This window comes from Hyperoodon ampullatus (genome assembly GCF_949752795.1).
Source record: "Hyperoodon ampullatus genome assembly, chromosome: 13".
Lineage (NCBI taxonomy): Eukaryota > Metazoa > Chordata > Mammalia > Artiodactyla > Ziphiidae > Hyperoodon > Hyperoodon ampullatus.
Window position 1 is genome coordinate 31140421 of NC_136926.1, and position 22130 is coordinate 31162550.

General features: G+C 36.2%; 1 protein-coding gene across 1 annotated transcript in view; it reads right to left on the reverse strand.

The window, feature by feature from the left end:
- ANKRD12 (ankyrin repeat domain 12) overlaps positions 1-22130 on the reverse strand; it is a gene marked incomplete at its 3' end in the record, with an annotated part of 109845 nt that overhangs the window by 39436 nt on the left and 48279 nt on the right. The window contains exons 5-8 of the mRNA XM_079717028.1: positions 18596-18742; positions 14089-14289; positions 12598-12740; positions 3000-3147 (exon numbers count right to left, since the gene is read on the reverse strand). Coding sequence (XP_079573154.1) covers positions 3000-3147; positions 12598-12740; positions 14089-14289; positions 18596-18742 — 639 coding nt within the window. The remainder of the gene's footprint in view (positions 1-2999; positions 3148-12597; positions 12741-14088; positions 14290-18595; positions 18743-22130) is intronic.

The window sequence follows — 22130 nt, forward strand, 5'->3', positions numbered from 1 at the left end:
ATATTTCCCAAGACATACAGATATTCTCTTGTTACCACAGTTCAGTTGTCGACTTCATAAATTTACACTGATACAACACTAATCTACTGTCCATATTCCTTGCTAAATGATCTAATAATATCTTTTATAATCTTTCCCCCCCTCCAGGACAGAAAACAGTCGTGGAGCAGGTATTGCCTTTGATTATTACCTCTTTGGATAGCCTGGAACATTTCTATTGCATTTACTGGTTCATGACACTGACATTTCTTGATCTTTGGTGACAGTGGCTTTTAAAAAGAAGCAGAACATTCCTCATGATTATACATTCTCAGCCAGAATGCTACAAGTGATGTTCTATCCTTCAAGGGGTACCACATGTAGAGGCACATGATATTCATCTGTCTCTCCTTTGATGATGTTGATTTTGATCATTAGGTCCAGGTGGTGCTGGATTTCTCTACCATATAATCATTGTTTTTTTTTTCCTCCTCTCTTGTAATGTGAAAAGGTCATGTAAATATCTGCTCTTATAAAAAAAGAATTCTCCCTAGATTTACCAGCCTTTAGTGATTCTTGTCTAATCATCTTTACCATGAGGGTTGTAAATGATCAGGTAGGGGTGGGCACTGACTAGGAAGGGGCATAAGGAACTTCCTGGAGTATTGGAAATACGCTGTATCTTGATAAGGTTGGATTATACAAGGTCTATGCATTTCTTAAAAGCTCATGGAATGTTTTATTAAAGAATTATTAATTTCACAAATGTAAATATTACCTAAAAATCATATACAAAAACTGAACTCTAGCTATAATGAAATGCATGTTAAATTATTTAGAGATGTCCACAACTTATTCTGAAATGCAGCAAAAAAAAAGAATTGATGGGTAGATCAATAGATATGTGATAATGTAATAAAGGAAATATAGCAAACAGTTAAGAACTGCAAAACATAGCTGGTGGGTACAGGGGGTTCATTGTACAATTCTCCAAATTTTGCTGTGTGTTTGAACATTTTCATAATAAAATACTGAGATTTAAACTTCTGCACAGCGAAGAAAATCATCAACAAAATGAAAAGGCAACCTACCGAATGGGAGGAAATCTTTGCAAATCATGTTATCTGATAAGGGGTTAATATCCAAAATACATAAAAAACTGGTATCATACAACTCAATAGCAAACAAACAATCCAATTTAAAAATTGGGCAGAGGATCTGAATAAACATTTTCCCAAAGAAGACGTATAGATGGCCAACAAACACATGAAAAGATGCTCAACATCACTAATCATCAGGGAAATGGAAATCAAAACCACAATGCAATATCACCTCATACCTGTCAGAACACCTATTATCAAAAAGACAAGAAATTTCAAGTGTTGGCTTGAGCATGTGGAGAAAAAGGAACCCTTTTGCACCATTGGTGGGAATGTAAATTGGTGTAGCCACTATAAAAAAAAACAGGATGGAGGTTCCTCAAAAAATGAAAAATAGAACTGCCATGTAATCCACCAATTCCACTTCTGGTTATTTATCCAAAGAAAATGAAAACACCAATTTGAAAAAATATATGCACCTCCACGATCACTGCAGCATTATTTCCAATAGCCAAGATATGGAAACAACCTAAGTGTCCATCAATGGATAAATGGATAAAGAAGATGCGGTACATATACACAATGAAATATTATTCAGCCATAAAAAGAACACAATATTGTCATCTGAGACAATATGGATGGACCTTGAGGGCATTATGCTAAGTGAAATAAGTCAGACAGGGAAAGACAAATACTCTATGATCTCACATGTGTAGTCTAAAAAACAAACAAACACCAAGCTCATCAATAGAGAGAACAGACTGGTGGTTGTCAGAGATGGGGGGTGTTAAATGGGTGAAGGGGGTCACAAGGCACAAACTTCCAGTTATAAAATAAATAAGTCATGAGGATGTACTGTACATGGTGACTGTGCTTAATGCATTGCACATTTGAAAGCTGCTAAGAGAGTAGATCTTAAAAGTTCTCATTACAAGAAAGAAAGAAAAAACTTTTTAACTACGTATGGCGACCATTACTAACTAAAATTATTGTAGTGACCATGTTTCAGTGTATACAAATCATTATGTTGTACATGTGAAACTAATACAATATTATATGTCAATTATACCTCAATTAAAAAAAAGTAAATGGTAGACCTTTCTCTTTTAAAAGTACAGATGTTGTCCTATTGCCCTCTGGCAATGGCTGAGATTAAATGAGTATGGTTTCATTTTATTTATAAATAATATAAAAGTAGTATTATTACCTAATTGCTTATAGGAATTGTTTATAATTTTGTAAAGATATGGCCAGTTATGAGACTTATTGAATTGTTTTCCACTGATTTTTGCCTGAAACATGGTGAAACCTTCCAATCTGTACACAAAAGACTTTCTTCAACACAGGAAAGTTTTTCTCTGTTATATTTTTTTAATTGTTTACGTTTATTTTTTTAAACTGAGTATACCAAAAGTTTTATGAAATATTCTTCACGGGTCTTTCCTTTTTAAAACTGTGACTGTAAAATTGTGCCTCTATTTTACAACAATGACCAGAGTTCAACCACCTAAATTGTAAAAATAAAAATGCAAAGATGACTCATTAATGCCAGGAAGAGTTTGGTTAGTGGTGCTCTAATTTATAAAAGAATTAAAAGAACTCAAGATGTGGGATAGCTAGTGGTGGTAGTGTATAGCAGTGGTGGTAGTTATTAATGGGGAGAGAGGCTGCAATAGGCTTGAATGTAACATCAGCAATCTGTGGGGAAAAGAAATCACAGAAATAGGGCGAGAGCATTATGACTCCATTTACACAGAGGACATGTAGCAAACATCTAAATTTAGGTTACTAAATTCACCATTCTTAATAGCTAGATAGCATTACCTAAGGTACTCAACATTTTAGGTATTATAAAGCAAAAGTAGAATATTCTACTAAATATCATGTCAAACAGGTGAATGCAGATTATGTGGAACAAACCTGTGTAACTCTCATCATCATCAGATAAAGGCACCTCTCTTTTTAGCAGCAATTCCAACTCCTCTGTTTCTGCTACATCCACTGGACGCTCCCCATGTTTATTAGCTTGAAATGGATTTCCACCATGACGAAGTAGCAGTTTCACTATCTGCAACATTAAACAGTAGGAAGACTCAGTCCTTTCGTAGACTGCATTATTTCAACCATTTTCCTCTTGATCACACTCATAATATCCTCCTGCTTCATCTCCTCTGCCTCCATTCCTCAGTGTTTATTCTAAATCATAATTACTCTCAAGTTCCATTTTCATCACCATCCCCCTTCTGATCATATCTACTACAAAGAAATTTGCTCCTCAAAATTTAAGCTGGGCTATTTTAGCACTGAATCTCATTATTTTTCTTCCTGTTTCATCATACATTTGACAAATATTTACTGAGTACCTATTAACAAGCACTGCTCCAAGTTCTTCAGATAAATCAATGAACAAGAGTATAAAGCTCCCTGGCCTCCTGGAATGTACAGGCTACAGGAAGTCTCAAAAGAAGTATCTCCCCTCTGTTTCAGGTTACCATCGCTACCAAGGCTCTTAATCACCTGTTCCCCATCACTCTGGGATTTAAACTATCGCTAACTGACATCGGTTTACTTAAAACTACTAAAGCTTAAACTTCAAGGCCTCTCATTTTCATGGTCCCCTTACATGGCCCTATATCTAATTTTTTATTCATTTCTTAAAGAACCCTGCCCTCACAAATTTCAAAAGCTTTGGGCTCCACAAACCAAGATGCGACTGGTTAGTCATCATTTCATTTGTTTGTTGCTCCTTATTCCTCTTCCTTTCTGTATTTCTTACCTCTTTTTCGATTGGCTCCTTTCTAGAAGCCAATCTTTCCAGTTCATGTCTCTTTTGCCTTAAAACAATAATGGCAATAAAGAAACGAAACACAGGTTAAAAAAAAAGCAACTGCTCAAACCTATACTCTCCTCCTCTAGCTAAATCTCTCTTCTTTCCTTTACAGTCAAGTTCCTGAAAAGATGTTTACCCTTGGGGCCTTGACTACGTTTTTCTTATTGGCCCTTCACTCTTCTACCTACAATTACGTTACCGTCAGTCCAATGAAATGAGTCTCTTAAGATCTGTAAATATCTAAGCCATACATTGTTTCCCTAGGGCTCTGTCCCTGATTCACTTGATTCATGCTTTGGTCTACATCATCTCCCTGGAGAGCTCACCCACTCTGAATGCGATGACGATTATGCAATCCACTCATTCATTTTCATTCTCGTGCTTGCTCTTTCTCAGCCTTTTTCTTGAGCTTCAAAATCAAATATCCAAATATTCTTTGGATATACTGTATTTCAATACAAAAGCTGAAACCAATAGGTCCCAGAGTTCATTAAACATGCACACTTATCTTTTATTTGTTTCCATTCTCAGTGACTGGCACCAAAGTATACCCAGTCACTGAAACCAGAAAGTGGGGAGTCATCACATTCCCGTTTTTCACTCATACTCTACGTCAAATAGGTGGCCAAGTATTATTAATTCTGTTTTCCTAACATCTCTTCTTGTTTTGAGCTTCTACTACCAGTGACATGAGTGTGTTCTATCATAGGTAAATCTACATTATAATTTATTAACACATTTCTCCCCTTATCCTAGACCATAAACTTCATGTGAGATCTTTATTTGTCTCCATATTCCTAACACATAACTATGGTGTTTTCTGGTACTGAGGAAATATATCATGTCTTTTTAAAGAAGCATTATTAAACAGGATGCTATAAATCAGGAACTTCTAACAAATGAAAGTATTTAAGAATAATAAAGATTCACAGTGAATTAAATAATGAAAAATCTTTTCTAGACTATCAAAGAATAAACCATCAATACAGAATACTTGAAATATAAGAATGTATAAAGAAAACAAATTATGCATGATCTTAACTGTTAATATTTAATTTCCCTTTTTGTTTACTAATTTTTATCAAATTACATGTTTATGATTTTAAAAGGTCAAATGGCTTTTCAAGGCTGCTGGTGAAGAACAATTGTCCCTGATATTTATGTCCATATACTTAAGTAACATAGTGTGCTGCTTCCGTATTTTTCGGTTTTAGGCACTGCCTATTGTCTTACAATGGAAAACACAATTCAGCTCTCTTTTACCAACTCCATCCCTCTCCTCCCATACACATACACTTCCCCCTCCTCCTAACTTTCCAAGATAGACATATTATTTTTTGTGTGTCATTATGATTAATATAAATGTTGAACCAAGTAGTACACCATAACAAAATTTCCATTCTTACACAAGTTTATTTTATCCCAGAGAGTTAATTATCTTGACTTTTCACTTACTCGGTTTTCTACATACTCATCTTTAATTAATCCCCCATCCTGCTCCAACTACAGATCTCTTCAATTCAATATACGACCATTTTTTTGTTAAACTCCTTTCTCCAAGCCTTCTAACTTGCTCTAAAATGGACTGGTTGCTGTCTAGATTTGCTTCCCAGGTGTCATCTTGACGTCTCCGTTTATCCTATCATCCTAGAAATAGCCTTCCCTCAATTCTGTGGATTCTTTAGACCTTTTATCTTCTTTTTTGGTTCACTCCCTCATTTTGTTGAAACACCACCTCCAGGAGATTCCTAAGAAACAGTAAATATTCTGAGATTTTTTCCATGTCAGAAAATATCTTTATTCTATCCTCACTTGATTAATATTTACTCTTGATATAAAATAATTTTCCCTCCAGTTTTGAAGGCATCATCATTATCTTCTAGATTCTAGCGTTGTTATTGAAGTCTGATGCCATTCTGATTTTTTACCTTTATATGGAACTTGCTTTTTCTCTCCGTAAGCTTGAGGACATTCTTTGCCTCTATTGTTCTGAAATCCCAGGATAATGAATTTTGATCTTGGTCTTTTAACATCCATTGTGCTGAGCATTCAATTGCTCTTTCAATCTGAAGATCCACGTTCCTTCAGTTCTGAGAAAATTCCTGGTTTTATTTATTTGATAATGTCCTATGTTTTCACTGTTCTGTCTTCTAAGAACTCTTGTTAAGATAATACTGGATCTCCTGAATTAATCTTCTTTTTTCTCATTTCCCCTCCTCCACCTTTGTCTTTTGCTTCCTAGTCTCTGGGAGATTTCCTCAACTTTATCTTTAACCCTCCATACTCCATTTTTCATTTCTGCTACCATATTATTAATTTCCAAGAGCTTTTTTTGTTTCTATTTTTAAATTTGTTAACTGTTCCTTATTTAGCAACCCTTCAGTTTTTGTTTCATGGCTGCAAGAAACTCTCATCTCTTTGGGGAAGGTAATATTTCTTTCTTTCTTTTTTTTTTTTTTGAAGTTTCTCTTGGCCTTATCATGTCCTCCACGTTTCTACTTTTCAATTTGCTTGTTCTGCTCTTTGCCTTCCATATTAGAGACCTTTCTCAAAGGTCAGGTAATCACTGGCTGTCCATATTTAAGAGTAAGGTATTAAGGACTTCCCTGGTGGCACAGTGGTTGGGAGTTTGCCTGCCAATGCAGGGGACACGGGTTCGAGCCCTGGTCCGGAAAGATCCCACATGCCGCGGAACAGCTAAGTCCGTGTGCCACAAGTACTGAGCCCATGCGCCTAGAGCCCGTGCTCCACAACAAAGAAGCCACTGCAATGAGAAGCCCACTCACCGCAATGAAGAGTAGTCCCCACTCGCCGCAACTAGAGAAAGCCCATGCACAGCAATGAAGACCCAACGCAGCCAAAAATAAATTAAAAAAAAAAAAGAGTAAGGCACTAAAAGATTTGCTGAAAGTTTTTTAGGCATAGGTAGGATCTATTGCCAGATGGACCTTGTGCTAGTGTGATATGACTGGGCCATTTCATCAGAACCCCCTCTTGGCTAGTTCACTTTTCTATTGAGAAATCTTTCAATTCCTGCCCTAGAACTATAAGCCTTACTGTCAGCATTCTGGTTGACTGAGGTCTTAATGTTCAGTATGTTTTACTTAATTCGCTTACACTTAATCCTTACTCCCAACTATTCTTGTGGTATGTCAGTCCAGACAGTATGGTTTATACTTGTCAGGAAATAAACCTCCAATCATCTGCCAGAGAAATGTGCCGTCATCTAGTTGTGAAGGGTTAGGAAGGGAATATGAGGGTAAAAAACCGGTTTGATTCAATCCTCTTATTTTCAGTCTCATTCAATGGGCACCTCCAGATGAACCCAGCCATCAATTGCTGAGCTTCAGTTTTTCTGGGATTCTGAGTTGAAATGGCTTTGGTTTCAATTTTCTTGGATTTTTTTTTTAACTTATTTATTTTTGCTGTGTTGGGTCTTCGTTTCTGTGCCAGGGCTTTCTCTAGTTGTGGCAAGTGGGGCCAATCTTCATCACGGTGCGTGGGCCTCTCACTATTGTGGCCTCTCTTGTTGCGGAGCACAGGCTCCATACGCGCAGGCTCAGTAGTTGTGGCTCACGGGCCTAGCTGCTCCGCGGCATGTGGGATCCTCCCAGACTAGGGCTCGAACCCGTGTCCCCTGCATTAGCAGGCAGATTCTCAACCACTGTGCCACCAGGGAAGCCCAATTTTCTTGGATTTTTAAAGTCAGGAGCTGGTAAATTTGGTCTGTAGGCCAAATCTGGCCTGCTGACTAAGAATAGTTTTTATAGTCTTATAAAATACTTTAAAAAGAATTGATAAAGGAGAAATACATAGGAGGACACAGGAAGCAGAGAGAGAGGGAGAAGGGAGGAGGGTCAGTGGAGGTGGCATGTGGCCTGCAAAGCCCACAATATTTACTATCTGGCCCTCTACAGAAAAAGTTTGCCAAACCCTGTTCTATGTAGTCACCACTCATTCCTCAAATTTCTATCTCCCAAAATATTGGTTTTCTTGTTTCTTCTGTTCTTTATCCTTGTGGCACTGTGTCCTTTAAAATCTCCCCTTTTAGGGGTTTGAGAAGGTAACTGAAGTTAAAAACTTTTAGTTATTATAAATAATGCTATAGTGAACACCTTTATAAGTTGACATTTTTCCCCCCATTTTTAGGCTTATTTCCTTCAGTTGGAGTCTTAGAATGAGAAAACAGAAGGATCTTGATACTACTGAATGCTTTCTATACCTGTCAGGAAATAATCAAAAAAATATTTATTCCTGGGACTTCCCTGGTGGTCCAGTTAAGAAGGTTAAGAATCCGGCTTCCAATGCAGGGGACGAGGGTTCAATCCCTGGTCGGGGAACTAAGATCCCATATGCCACAGGGCAACTAAGCCTGCATGCTGCAACAGAGTCCATATGCTCTGGAGCCCACACGCCACAACTAGAGAGGCCGTGTGCCACAACTACTGAGCCCACATGCCACAACTAGAGAGAAGCCCACGCGCCACAATGAAAGATCCCGTGTGCTGCAACTAAGACCTGATGCAGCAATAAATAAATAAATAAATAAATATTTTAAAAAAATTTATTCCTATGATTAGATAGTTGGTTCATTCAAACATGCTACAATAACCCTAGCCTAAATAACCAATACTTTACAGATTATTCTCATATGCAAAAAATTATTTATCCTAAAAAGAATTTAAAGTAACTTAAAGTTGCTTAAAACGAGCAGGCAGCAGGACTTCCCTGGTGGTCCAGTGGGTAAGACTCTGTGCTCCCAGTGCAGGGGGCCTGGGTTCAATCCCTGGTCGGGGAACTACACCCCACATGCATGCCACAACTACAAGTTCGTATGCCTCAACTAAGTCCTCATGCCACAACTAAAGATCCCACATGCCGCAACTAAACATGAAGATCCTGTGTGCCACAACTAAGACCCGGCACAGTCAAAATAAGTAAATAAAAAATTTTTAAAAAAACCCCAAAAACATAGACAGCAAATTACAAGTAAGTAAAAATGATGAGACAAGAAGAAAATAAACACAGGTAGTATCTAAAATAGAACTAAGAATAGGGCTATTGTAAGAATGTATATTATGAAGTAATATACATTTGTGAAACGTAGGCCAAAGATTAGGTTCTTAGTAAGCTATGTTAATCCTCTCTTACTCGAAACAATTTAGAACAGAACTGTTTCTCCTACCTTAGAAATGTTTTATGGATGGCTGAAGTTGTCATGAGTGTTACTGAGTGAAAGAAATCTAATTCTTTGGTGGAGACTCCTAATATATGGTACAAATATATACCAATGGGTTTTGGTATATCTCATTTCCCTCCTCCTCCTTGGGGACAAGTAAAAGAACAAGGAGAAAAAAAACATCAGCAGCTCTGAATTGTGACTCCTACTATCCTAGGCATGTTGGTAGGAGGAAAAGCAAAGATCTCTTGAAAATAGCATGCCAGTCTCCTTCTGGAAGGAGACTGGAAATAGTGTTTGAGTCTTTGTAAGTACATGAGCTCAAAGGTCAGCTTCTGGAAATATTTTGCAGCAATGTGCATATTTAGAAACTTGTATTCATAGAAACATGTCTTACTCATAAGGCACAGTTCTTTAACATTACATTTAGAAATCAGGACATCTTTTTATGCAACATTTAAAGAAAAACTATTCATGCTTGATAAACTATCAATAATGCTTTTTAAAAAAAGGGCAGTAAGGGCTTCCCTGGTGGCACAGTGGTTGGGAGTCCGCCTGCTGATGCAGGGGACACGGGTTCGTGCCCCGGTCCGGGAAGATCCCACATGCCGCAGAGCGGCTGGGCCCGTGAGCCATGGCTGCTGAGCCTGCATGTCCGGAGCCTGTGCTCCGCAACGGGAGAGGCCACAACAGTAGGAGGCCCGAGTACCGCAAAAAAAAAAAAAAAAAAAAGGGCAGTAAGTACAGTATTTAAAATAGCATAGCCAGAACATAAATCATATGTGCATGGGACTGAAATTTCAATGAAGAAAACAGACATGCACATGAGTAAAAAATAATATAGTAAGTGCTATCACATAGGTATGTATGAATTGTCAAGGGAGCAAAAAAGACTGGAACGATGGTAAGCAAGGATCAGTTTAGGAAAAATAACGTTATAGGCTACATTTTACTTCAAAATTATAACTTGAGAATTATGAAAAATACCTTATAGAAAGATTTAAATGAGAAAAATGGCATCTTTAATTTCCAAAATATCTGAGTATATTTGAAAAATAGCAATATAAAAGTCACCTTTTAATCTTTGACCTCTGACATTTCTATAACATTTTAGATTTCAAGGTATGTTTATGTGCACAGCGTCGTTTTTTTCCTTCAAAATATCCGTTTTAGACAGGTATTACTTATTATGTGATTTAAAGATGAGAAAATCGAAGTTGAGAGGAAAAAAGTAACTTGTTTGAGATCACTCATTTGGGAAACTGGCCAGGCCAGAATTGAATTCGTATCTATCTTCTCTCCAAATTCCATTTTTTTCTCAACTAAAGTGGCTTTTAAAAAACAGGCACCACAACACTGAAATTTTTGTGTCAAAAAAGAAAATAAGGCAGAGAATGTTTGCTGCTAACAAGAGAAGAAAAAGGGAATTTTCCAGCACAAAGGTATGAGATGACCAAAATCCTTTTACGTTATTCACTAGAGAGGAGAGAGAGTAACAACTCTTCCAGATTAATGAATTATTACCTCACTTTGTCTTAAAAAAAACTGATATTTATCCTTTTTAGTCCCTTAATTTGAACTCATATCAGTTTACTAAACTTGGGAGTGTCTTAGACCAGTGTGTCTTTGTCTTTGTCTTTGTGTCTCCTGTGTCTTTGTTTCTGCATGTTTTGGGAGAAGCTGAGGGTACTGGAATGCAATGGGTCATACAGTTTCAACAAGAAACACCAGAAGGTTATTCATTTACTGTGATGATTAAAATAATACTGGGACTTCCTTGGTGGTCCAGTGGGTAAGACTCTGTGCTCCCAGTGTAGAGGGCCCGGGTTGGATCCCTGGTGGGGAAACTAGATCCTGCATGCATGCCACAACTAATATGAGTTCTCATGCCACAACTAAGAAGCCCACATGCTGCAACTAAGAAGCCCATATGCTGCAACTAAGAGTCTGCATGTCACAACTAAGAAGTCCACATGCCACAACGAAGATCTCCCGTGCTGCAACAAAGATCCCGCGTGCTGCAATTAAGACCCAGCACAGCCAACATAAATAAATAAATAAATATTTTTTAAAAAGTAATAGGTATAAAGAAAGCATTTACAACACTTCTTATCTCATAGTGAAAACACACAAATGTTGCTGTGAGAAGTTAATGTAATGTGGTTCACAACCACTCCTGCCAGAGACTGGAAATCTCATGAAGAGACTGAGAATCTCACATGATATTAATGGCAAAAGCAAATCCCTGGACAGCATCTATGCTACAGATCTAGAGAGAAGCTAGTCCCAATTAAAGCAGGATACAAGATATCTTGTATACAAGGATATTCTCAAGCATAATAAACTGATCAATGTGTTTGACCTTATTCAGGGGTATTTTAGAGTTATGTCAGAGAGAGTAAGGAAGTACAGAAATAGATACATGGAAAACTAAATAAGAAAAATCAGAACAAGGCAGTGTAGTAACCAAGGTAATAAACAAAAATCCAAGAGAAAATACAATTATATTAAATTTGTGCGCCTCTAAGCAGCAATATATATTAAAACCCTTTGCAGGGGGTCAATAACTAGTGACTAAAAATTTAAAAAGCAAAATGGCTTCCATCTTGTTAGAAATAAAGAGATAACTACTAGAAGAAACACCTACAAGAGCTGCTTTTGCCTAAAGGTACTGGGAAGTGCGGAGGGATGGGAGGGAGCAGGTAGTTATCTTTATAAGCTAAGTAGTACTTTTCAACTTTCTAGACTATGTACAAGTATTCTTTGATAGAAGTTAAAATTAAGTGAAAGAGAAAAACTACTTATGTGATAAACAAAATCCTACTTTAGAACCATTGCTAATAGTGCCCCAGGTTGATCTGCTCTGGCTGTAAGCAGGTTATAATAATGGAGCTAAGCATTAAGCACACTTCAAACATAAGCTACATTACAACAAAGACTGGTTAGGCTTTGATGTCAACATGCCAGAGATTGAAAATGAAAATGGAATTTAAAACCCAGCATGGTTCATAATATTGTATCAAAACAAATTAAACATGCCATTATATTTTCAAGCATATATAATCATGTTTGTTTAAATCATGTCTTTATTATTATATACATAAGCATCTGAATAATAATGTCAGCTAAAATTCAGGAACAGATGTTATAGAGGAATCATTAATTAATAAGTCTTAAAAAAAGGCATCATGACAATGTAAAATTTTATTTTAAGTACAATCTGCTTTAACTGCTGCATCTAATTATCTGACAGTAGAATGGCCTTTTAACTAAATATTTGCCAAGTTGTTTAATTACCAAGTTAAATAGGTTTTATGAAAAGAAAATGCTAAATCTATGATAGGAATTAGCAATTAGAAGGTAGAAAAAAGGGAAAATATAATATAGATGAGCTGATCATGCAATGAGTGAAATATGACACAAGATCGTATGACTAAGAAGTGAATTAAATGACTGGATTAAATTTATATTTTGAAGATGTATATTACTGCTCCTTCCATCATACTCACATCTCTGTGCCCACTACTAGCAGAATCATGGAGTGGAGTGTCGTCATCTAATCCTTGTGTGTTAACATCTGCTCCAGCTGCTATAAGTATCTTAGCAACATCATAATATCCAACATTGCAAGCTTCATGCAGTGGTGTCCAACCTAAAGTTACAATATTAATTGAACATATGGTTCACTTCTACTAATTCAACACATATGCTTTTTAGATACATAACCATGTGTGACATACTGATTCTACATGCACACAGTACAGAAGGAAAAAGGAGTGATGAACAAGTTACTGGAAATAAGTACCTAAGAAAACCACCAATTTTACAGAAGGTTCATCCACAATCATATTATTTCCATTGGGACTAAATTATTTAACTAAAGTACTAAACATTTAAGCTTATCCAATAACTTGCTATAATTTAGAACAATCATCTCAACTAAGGAAAAAGAGTAGAAAAAGGCAAAATAAGCTTGTTAGGGTCTTTCAATATTACAAGATATTGAATATAGTTTCCTGTGCTATACAGTAGGTCCTTGCTGTTTACCTATTTTATATATAGTAATGTGTATATGTTAATCCCAAACTCCTAATTTATCTCTTCCCCCCACCCAAGGCTCTTTCATATACTCTTGATGGGAGTGTAAACTGATAAAAGATTTTTTGGAGGGTGATTTGCCTGATTTTCAAAAAATTTTAAATATGCATCTCCTCTGATTTGGCAGTTTCCTTTCTACTGAAATATCGTCCTTCCATAACTATACACAAATATATTTCTACAAGAGGGTTACTGAAGTACTGTCCACGGAATCTATTCTATACACTATTAATGTGGCTGTTGAAATGAATGAAGTAGAACCACCTATATGTACCGACAGAAATATCTGTACGACACTAGTAAAAAGGGGAGATTGCAGAACTATAGGCTGACACAGATAGAGTGATTTGATTTTTTTTAAAAAAGTCTCTATGTAACTAAATGTTCATTGTATATATGATCCTGCAAGTGCACAGAAAGGACAGCCTCCAAATTGTTAACAACAGTTCTGTGACAAAGAAAGAACCTGGGGGATGGGAGGGTAGGGTACTGTAGTATGTGAAACTAAAGGGAATTTCTACATTGTTCCCCAATACTTTTACTGTGTGAAACAACACTGCCACTCTCTTACAGTCCTTGTGCTCAAGCTAACAAACGGTCTAAACATTATTTAACTGTGATTCACCTAGAACCTAAATTGGATAAAAAATTATATGGTAATATGCCAAATAAAATGCATGTTTAATATTTAAGTATTTGAGTAATTACTGACAAGGAATTGTAGCAGAGATCAGGGTTTTAGGTATATACTCCAAAATAGTTTTATATTAAAGTATACTTTTAGAACTCTTTCATTTCAGAAAGAAGAATGAAGAATATAGATTAAATTGTAACCAGCATCTGTTTAGATGATAAACTCAGAATTTTAGTTCCGAGTATTAGTCTTTAACTACAAGTCTTACCTGCAAAATCTTTCACATTCACATTTGCCCCTAAACTTATTAATTCTTTGACCTGTTTTACATCTCCTCGAATAGCTGCCATGTGTAAAGGAGTTTCACCACGTTCATTTCTTTTATTAACTTTATCTTTCTGTCGAGATGAAGAACTGGGAGTTTTCTTTTGGGCTGGTGTTGTTTGTGATGGATGATTTGGTGTGGAATCTATAAGAAAGAGAAAAGTTAACAAAAGTTCTAGACTAAATATTTTGTATATTCATTTAAAGGTTTTTATAGGTAACGTGCTAACAGGGGGAATATCTTCTCATCCAAACAACCTGAAACTTGACTTGGATGATACACTAATAATTTGACCCAATTACATGTAGTAGGTCTTCCTTTAGGGTTATCAAATACTGCAGGAGCCAATTAAGAAAAAAATGTTTCATAAACCAAAATGATAATGAAATATCAAGTATGCACCCTGAAAGTGTTTGCTTAATGAATAATTTGATAAACTGCAAAAAAACATGTTATTCATGGCATGTTATGATACTATTTCAAGAACTAGATGAAATGACATTGAAGGCTAGAGTTTACACCTCTGACTCTAACTATTGGAGTTCTATTCTGATATTAGGTGCAAATTAAGGTCATAGATGATTTTAGTATGAAATGAAGCTTACATAGAAATAAGGACAGTCTAGAGAAAGGCCTTTAAAAAGCGGGTGATAAAAGAGGAAAAGAAAGTGCTTTGCTTTGATTCCTATCTTTTGATTTTTGTTCCAGTTTCTTTCTCAAAAACAAGAAAGTTAAACTGGAAGACATACACAGTCCTCTCCTTCCCATTTCAAAACTGGGAAAAAAAAATAACAAAAAACTAGTTTCTTAATCAATTAAGGATTCAAGACATATGTACAGTGTTAATAATTAACTGAAAATTTACAACTATTTAAAAGAAACAACAGCTCTAAGAGAAAAAAGTCTATGGAAAATCATTTTCTGACATCATATAATAATTTCCCTGCAAACTGACATGATTAGAGCACTGAAGCATTATCATCCTTTTCTCAATAAGAAAAAGTTTAAAATTTACCTTTTGGATTTTAAAGTACATTCAGTTAGTAACAGTTTCCTATCTATGGATTTCTATAATGTATACTCCAGAAGAGCATGAACCTTGTCTAATTCATCACTGTATCTCGGCTGCTTAGAAGACTTCTTGGTACACAGTGTACTCATGCAATATTTGTTGAATGAATACATGATTCTTATTATAATATTTATAGTCAAGTTATTTATTTAGAAAATTAGTGGTTGAACTTCTTAAAAACAAAAGGACATTTTTAAATTCAAACAACTTGAAAGGAATTAATTAATTCATATAAAATTTTCTTAGCCATTCCAAAATAATATACACACAGACAAAATAACAGTAATACTATCCATAATGGCAATCAGAATAAACAAAAACATGGAAAATGAATAAAACAATGAACCCTAAACTCCAAGCATATCTATAAGATGGCAAACAGGTTATTTCAAAAGCTCTCCACTCTAGTTCTACATATATTAATAAAGATGACTGATGTACCCTTTAAATGTAAAGAACCAACTGCAGAACAGTATTATGGTATTAATCTTATTTATACTTAAAAACGAACAGCAACAAAAGATATATGTTTGCATGTTTATATCTAGAAATTTTCTAGAAAATAAGAAACTGTTAATAGTGCTCACCTCTCAAGGGGAGAGATCATTGGAAATGAGGGAGGACTTTAGCTTTTTTGCCTTACTGTATTAATTCTTTAATTTACTCTATGGATAGAGGTTCATAGTATTAAAAAAAGTTTTAAAAAATAAGTCTTCCCATCTAACTATTAAGTCCGACTCAAAGTCAACATTTTACAGAAACATTTAAAGTTTAACACTGTAAACAACTTTAATTTGGCCACACTCCTTCCCCAGTTGTGGGTGGAAAGGCAGAAGAATAACCAAAACAACATGCCCTACTTAGGGCCTCCCTGGTGGTGCAGTGGTTGAGTGTCCGCCTGCCAATGCAGGGGATACGGGTTCGTGCCCCGGTCCGGGAGGATCCCATGTGCCGCGGAGCGGCTGGGCCCGTGAGCCATGGCTGCTGAGCCTGCGCGTCCGGAGCCTGTGCTCCGCAACGGGAGAGGCCACAACAGTGAGAGGCCCGCGTACCGCAAAAAAAAAAAAAAAAAAAAAAAAAAAAAAAAAAAAAAAGTCTTCCCATCTAACTATTAAGTCCGACTCAAAGTCAACATTTTACAGAAACATTTAAAGTTTAACACTGTAAACAACTTTAATTTGGCCACACTCCTTCCCCAGTTGTGGGTGGAAAGGCAGAAGAATAACCAAAACAACATGCCCTACTTAAAAAAAGCAGAAAGCCCTAACATGTTTTTATTAGAAAAAGATATAGATACACTCATGTTTAATGGAAACTATGATACATAGAAACTCTAAGAATTTTACCAAGTTGTCCCATTTTTTAAAAAAAGAGCTAACACTGGAAAAGTTCACTAGAAAAACGGTGTCCTTTTCAATGCATTTCAACAGGCTGTTATGTTACCCAAGTCTTATATAAGGGCTTCCCTGGTGGCGCAGTGGTTGGGAGTCCGCCTGCTGATGCAGGGGATACGGGTTCGTGTCCCGGTCCGGGAGGATCCCACATGCCGTGGAGCGGCTGGGCCCCGTGGGCCATGGCCACTGAGCCTGCGTGTCTGGAGGCTGTGCTCCGCAACGGGAGAGGCCACAGCAGTGAGGGGCCAGCGTACCGCAAAAAAAAAAAAAAAAAAGTCTTATATAAAAAGACGCCTTGAAATCAGAGCCAAAACAAAAAATTTTTTTTTCTCTAGAGAAAAGTGATTTACTTTCTTCTTGTATTGGTCAATGAGAACTATACAACTTAAAATGTTTGTGTTGTGAGCTACCAGAATGCATAGCTAAATTCAATGCTCAGTAGTAATAACTATCTCAGTCCAGCTGTCTGGGCTCTTTCTACTTTTTAAACCCCTTTTAATACGTTAGCAAGTTGGTTTGTTCCTTCTTCGTTTTCATCCTGCTGGTGAGCCATCTTTAATCATTTTTGGAGGGCAAACTACTTGAGTAAACACACACACACAAGTAGCACAACACCTTAACTGGAAGTGTGAAATGAAATATGAAATAAATTTATATAGTATACTGCAGATATTCTTCCTTTTTTTTTTTTTTTTTTTTTTTTTTTTTTGCAGTATGCGGGCCTCTCACTGTTGTGGCCTCTCCCATTGAGGAGCACAGGCTCCGGACGCGCAGGCTCAGCGGCCATGGCTCACGGGCCTAGCCGCTCCGCGGCATGTGGGATCTTCCCAAACCGGGGCACGAACCCGCATCCCCTGCATCGGCAGGCGGACTCTCAACCACTGCGCCACCAGGGAAGCCCTATTCTTCCTTTTAAAATAAATTTTAGCAGATCTTAAACACTAAAACATGAATTACACTCTTGCTTCTAAAAGTATGTGATAAGATTACCAGCTTACAGCAGTGTGCTAATGAACTGAAAAGTAAACTATAAACCCAGAAGCAGCTTTACAGCAACTGGGGTAAAAATTTCTGCAGTAAGGTAAAAGCACACACAGTTCTGCAACAGATTTCTCATGTTGACTGACCCAATTCTAAATTACAGCTGACCCCTGAACAACTCGGGGATTAGGGGCACCCACCCTCCTCACATTTGAAAATCTGTGTGCAACATACAGTCGGCCCTCCATATCCATGGTTCTGCATGTGCAAATTCAACCAACCACGGATTGTGCAGTAGTACAGTATTTACTATTGAAAAAAATCTGCATATATGTGGACCCACTCAGTTCAAACCTCTGTTTCAGGTGTCAACTGTACTCATGTTAGTTGACAAATATTCACTGAATGTCCACTAAGTGCAAAGGTCCCTACCCGTGTATAGTTTTTCATCTAGTGGATGATACAGACATAAACAATTGTCACACAAATAAATGTAAAATTGCAAACTTATGTTATAAGAAACTGATTAAATCCAAGAAAGGATAAACATTTAAAGTAGTTAAAAATAATTGTCAAGGACTTCTCTGGTGGCGCAGTGGTTAAGAATCCGCCTACCAATGCAGGGGACATGGGTTAGATCCCTGGTTGGGGAATCCCACATGCCGCGGAGCAACTAAGCCCATGTGCCACAACTATTGAGCCTGCACTCTAGAGCCCGTGAGCCACAACTACTGAAGCCCGCGTGCGTAGAGCCCGTGCTCTGCAACAAGATAAGTCACCACAATGAGAAGGCCGCATATCACAATGAAGAGTAGCCCCCGCTCGCCGCAACTAGAGAAAGCCCACACACAGCAATGAAGACCCAACGCAGCCAAAAATAAGTAAATAAAATAAAAATAAAAATAAATCCAAAGACAGTCATTATAAAAAAAAATTGTCAAGACAAAGCTACAGTGTGAGGAAAACTATGAACACACAAGAACTCGATGATGGTAAGTGTCACCTGGACTGTTGTCTCTTGCTGTCATCTGCATAAGAAGTGCCATCTGCTTTCGCTCTGAGAGTGGATAACCAAAAAGAATGCTAACTGGAGTGGACTTCTTATTTCCAGCTTCCTTTTTTGTTTTCTTCTTTTCTGGACCTTCTTTCTCTGGAATTATTAATAAATATGTAAGAATCTGAAACAAATGTAAGCACTCAAAAGTAAAACATAAGGAGACTTCTTAAAAATAGATACATGTTTATGAGAAACAAGGGTAACAGAGGAACTTGCAATAGGCAGACAAAAGGGCACTAGGCTTTTATTATATAAGCAATTTTCTTCCTGAATGCTTTGAAAAAAACAGTCTTGTGTAATTTTCAGAAAATTAATAACATTCGGAAATTTAGTACTAGTAAAATTTTTAATGATTTGTTCTATTAAATAACACTTCAAACATTCCTTAGTTTTACATCTTTGAAATACCTCTTTCATTCATTATAATTTTATTCTATTATTGATAAGTTTATATAGCAACGTTCCTTCATATTACCTCCCTAATTCCACTAATAATCTGTACAATCTTCTAAGGAGGTGTTTAAGACAAAGCACATCACACGGAGTAATTATTGAAAAAAAACACCAAATCACTTTATTTCAGTCATAGGACAGCTGAACACGGAACAGTATTAATCAAAGCTAAAACTGAGCAAATTAAAGATTTTATATGTGTGTGGTAAGGGGCCGGGGATGGTTAATAGAGATCCTGATCAGATTCAAAAATGTCTAAGATTTTTCAGAGATTTGATCCATCATAAAGTCAGCTCTCAGATTTAGCTATTTGGCAAATCTCTGGCAATGGAGCCAGCATTCCCATTAAGTGACAGAAAATTCAGATGGAACTGGATTCCAAGGTCAAAGAAATACAGGTGTCTGTTCCTTCCTTCCTTTAGGACTTTTCTGGGAATTAATTCAAGTGGCCCTGTGAGATGAGCTGCCTATTAACTGTCTAGGCATTTATTTCTTGGGAAACCCTGTACCAATATCTGGGATTTACTGATCCAGGTTTGTGGTATAAAGAGGGGCTACAAAATTAAATAAATTAGTAAAAATTTAAAATAAATGTAAAACAGCAAAAATGAGTGGAAGAAGAGAAGGCTTAGTAGTCAATATTGTGGTTTTGACTGCCACATCAGGCAGATGTGGCCAGCAGCTAGACTACTCCAGGAGATAAGCATTTATTGATCTGGTAAAATTTTCAAGAAACTAATAAAATTTGATATTATTTAAATATTACCATACTATAATTTAAGCCATAAAAACTTGCAGTGTACCACTTAGTTAATTAGGATAAACTGGCATCCTAATGACCTAGAAAAATTAGAGGTCCTAATGTTTAAACTCTGCTGCCCACAAATCACTCAAAATTCAATAGCTCCTAAAATTTCCATTTTGTTGATATCTGCAAAATTTTACATAACAGAAACAAAAAATTTCAAGATTTTTAAAGTCAGCCTTTATTAATAGTTCTAATAGATTATTTTCTTATTTCTCATTTCATTGTCATTAATGATCCAATTAGTATAAAGCCAGTTTCAGCACAGTGCTTCACCCAACATACTAAATGTATTATAAAGCCCTAAATATGTCTTTTGGAGAAGGCTGTTTTTTTCTAAAACATATACTTTCTCCTAATAACGTTCTGTATGCTTTGGTTCTCAGATTTAATGAGAAACCACAATTGTTATTTTAATAGTTTTCCATCTGAATAACAAATCTTTAAATATAATGAATGTACTTCTTGTCCAAAATTAAAATATTTAACAGTGTGAAAATTTTAAAGAAAGTAGAAGAGTTGTTTTAAGGAAAAAACATAGAGTTTAGTAATTGGAAGAAGTAAAATTAAAAATACACAGTATCTATCCTTAAAATACTTCCTAAAATTTTGGAAAAATTTTGTCTTTTATTTTCTCATTTGCAAAACTATTGATTTTTGATATTAACTGCATTTTAATACAATCTTTTAAGAAGAATATGCTCTAGGACTTCCCTGGCGGTCCAGTGGTTAAGACTCTGCACTTCCACTGCAGGGGGTGCAGGCTGGATACCTGGTCAGAGAACTAAGATCCTGCATGCTGCGCAGGCATAGCCAAAAAAGAAAAAAAAAAGTAAATTCAGTGAGATTTAGATTAAGATTAAAAGCAAAAATCAGTTGTGTTCCTCTATACCTGTAATGACCTCCTAAAAAAAAGAAAAAAAAGAATATGCTGTAAAGTGATATACACTCAGTTTACAGAAGAAAGTGAGACACTTATGAATTCATTATTAAAATTCCATGCTGCCAAATGAGCAAACATATAATTACTACATTTTGGAAAAGAACAAACAAATTGGATATACTCCAAATATTCAAGCAAAAATTCAAATTAGATACTAGCATTCAATATGAACTCTATTTTTTCTGAGTTACCTTAGCCATTTGTCTGAGTTCATGCTTTACATGAGACAGGAAAAGAAGGTAACTGAACAGGAGCTGGTGCAAGATAGCTAGGTTAGAGATAACTATATACCATTCTTCGAAATCATAAATCTTAGATTAGTATGTCCCAAAGTGTGAGTTGAAAGCATTCAAATCTGACTATCTGGGATCTATCCTGTGAAGAACTTCCTTTGACCTGTCATAAGTAAAAAATGATCATATATGATAATATTAGAAAAAGTTAGGTATTTTTTCAAATTTCAGTATCTGAAATACGTACTTATTTGTTTGAATGACAGATCAGAATTTTTAAATTTAAACACAGGAATACTGACACATATACTCAATCTATACTAACAGATTTGAAATTCCACTCAGCCACCTTAAGAGATTTTTAAAGAAAAATCCAGGTGATTCACTTAAGACTAAAGAAAAACAGATATGGACTTTTCAACAATCCAATATTCTTTATTTCACAGTTCAGAGGATCTTTAGAATTATAGAGGTGTCTCAGTCTTATAATCCTGAAAATCAGTGCTTTCTTTCCAAGTCTTGTCAGAATAAACAGAAAGCTCAACATTGTCACATCCCAATTAAGTATATTAAGGAGAAGAGACAAAATTGTTTTTCTTGGGGAACTAGCTCATAAGCCTATTAGTGTCTCAAAAACTAAATAGGACATTTTCCCACAAAGCAGTCACTGTATAAGGCATGAAAGAATGGGAGCTATGATTCAAATACAGATGAACATAATTAAATCAATCACATTTAGAATGTATATATACTTCAATTCTGAGGAAAAACGTTGCCAATTACTCTCTGGTTATGAAGTATCTACACAATCTTTGACAGATGGGTGCTTATATCTTCGGATTTCCAGCAATGATCCTCAGACCATGGATGGCTTCATTACATACAGCTCTTCTAGGTGCACCTTGGTACTTAGGAGCCCCATTTTAGAAAAGTACACCTAACTCCACAGAAAGTGTAGGTCTGTTCAATTTAAGGCAGATTGTAAACTTGCCTCCCACCCCAAAGTTTTGATAACTAAGTATTACTGACTCATCAGCTCAATTAACA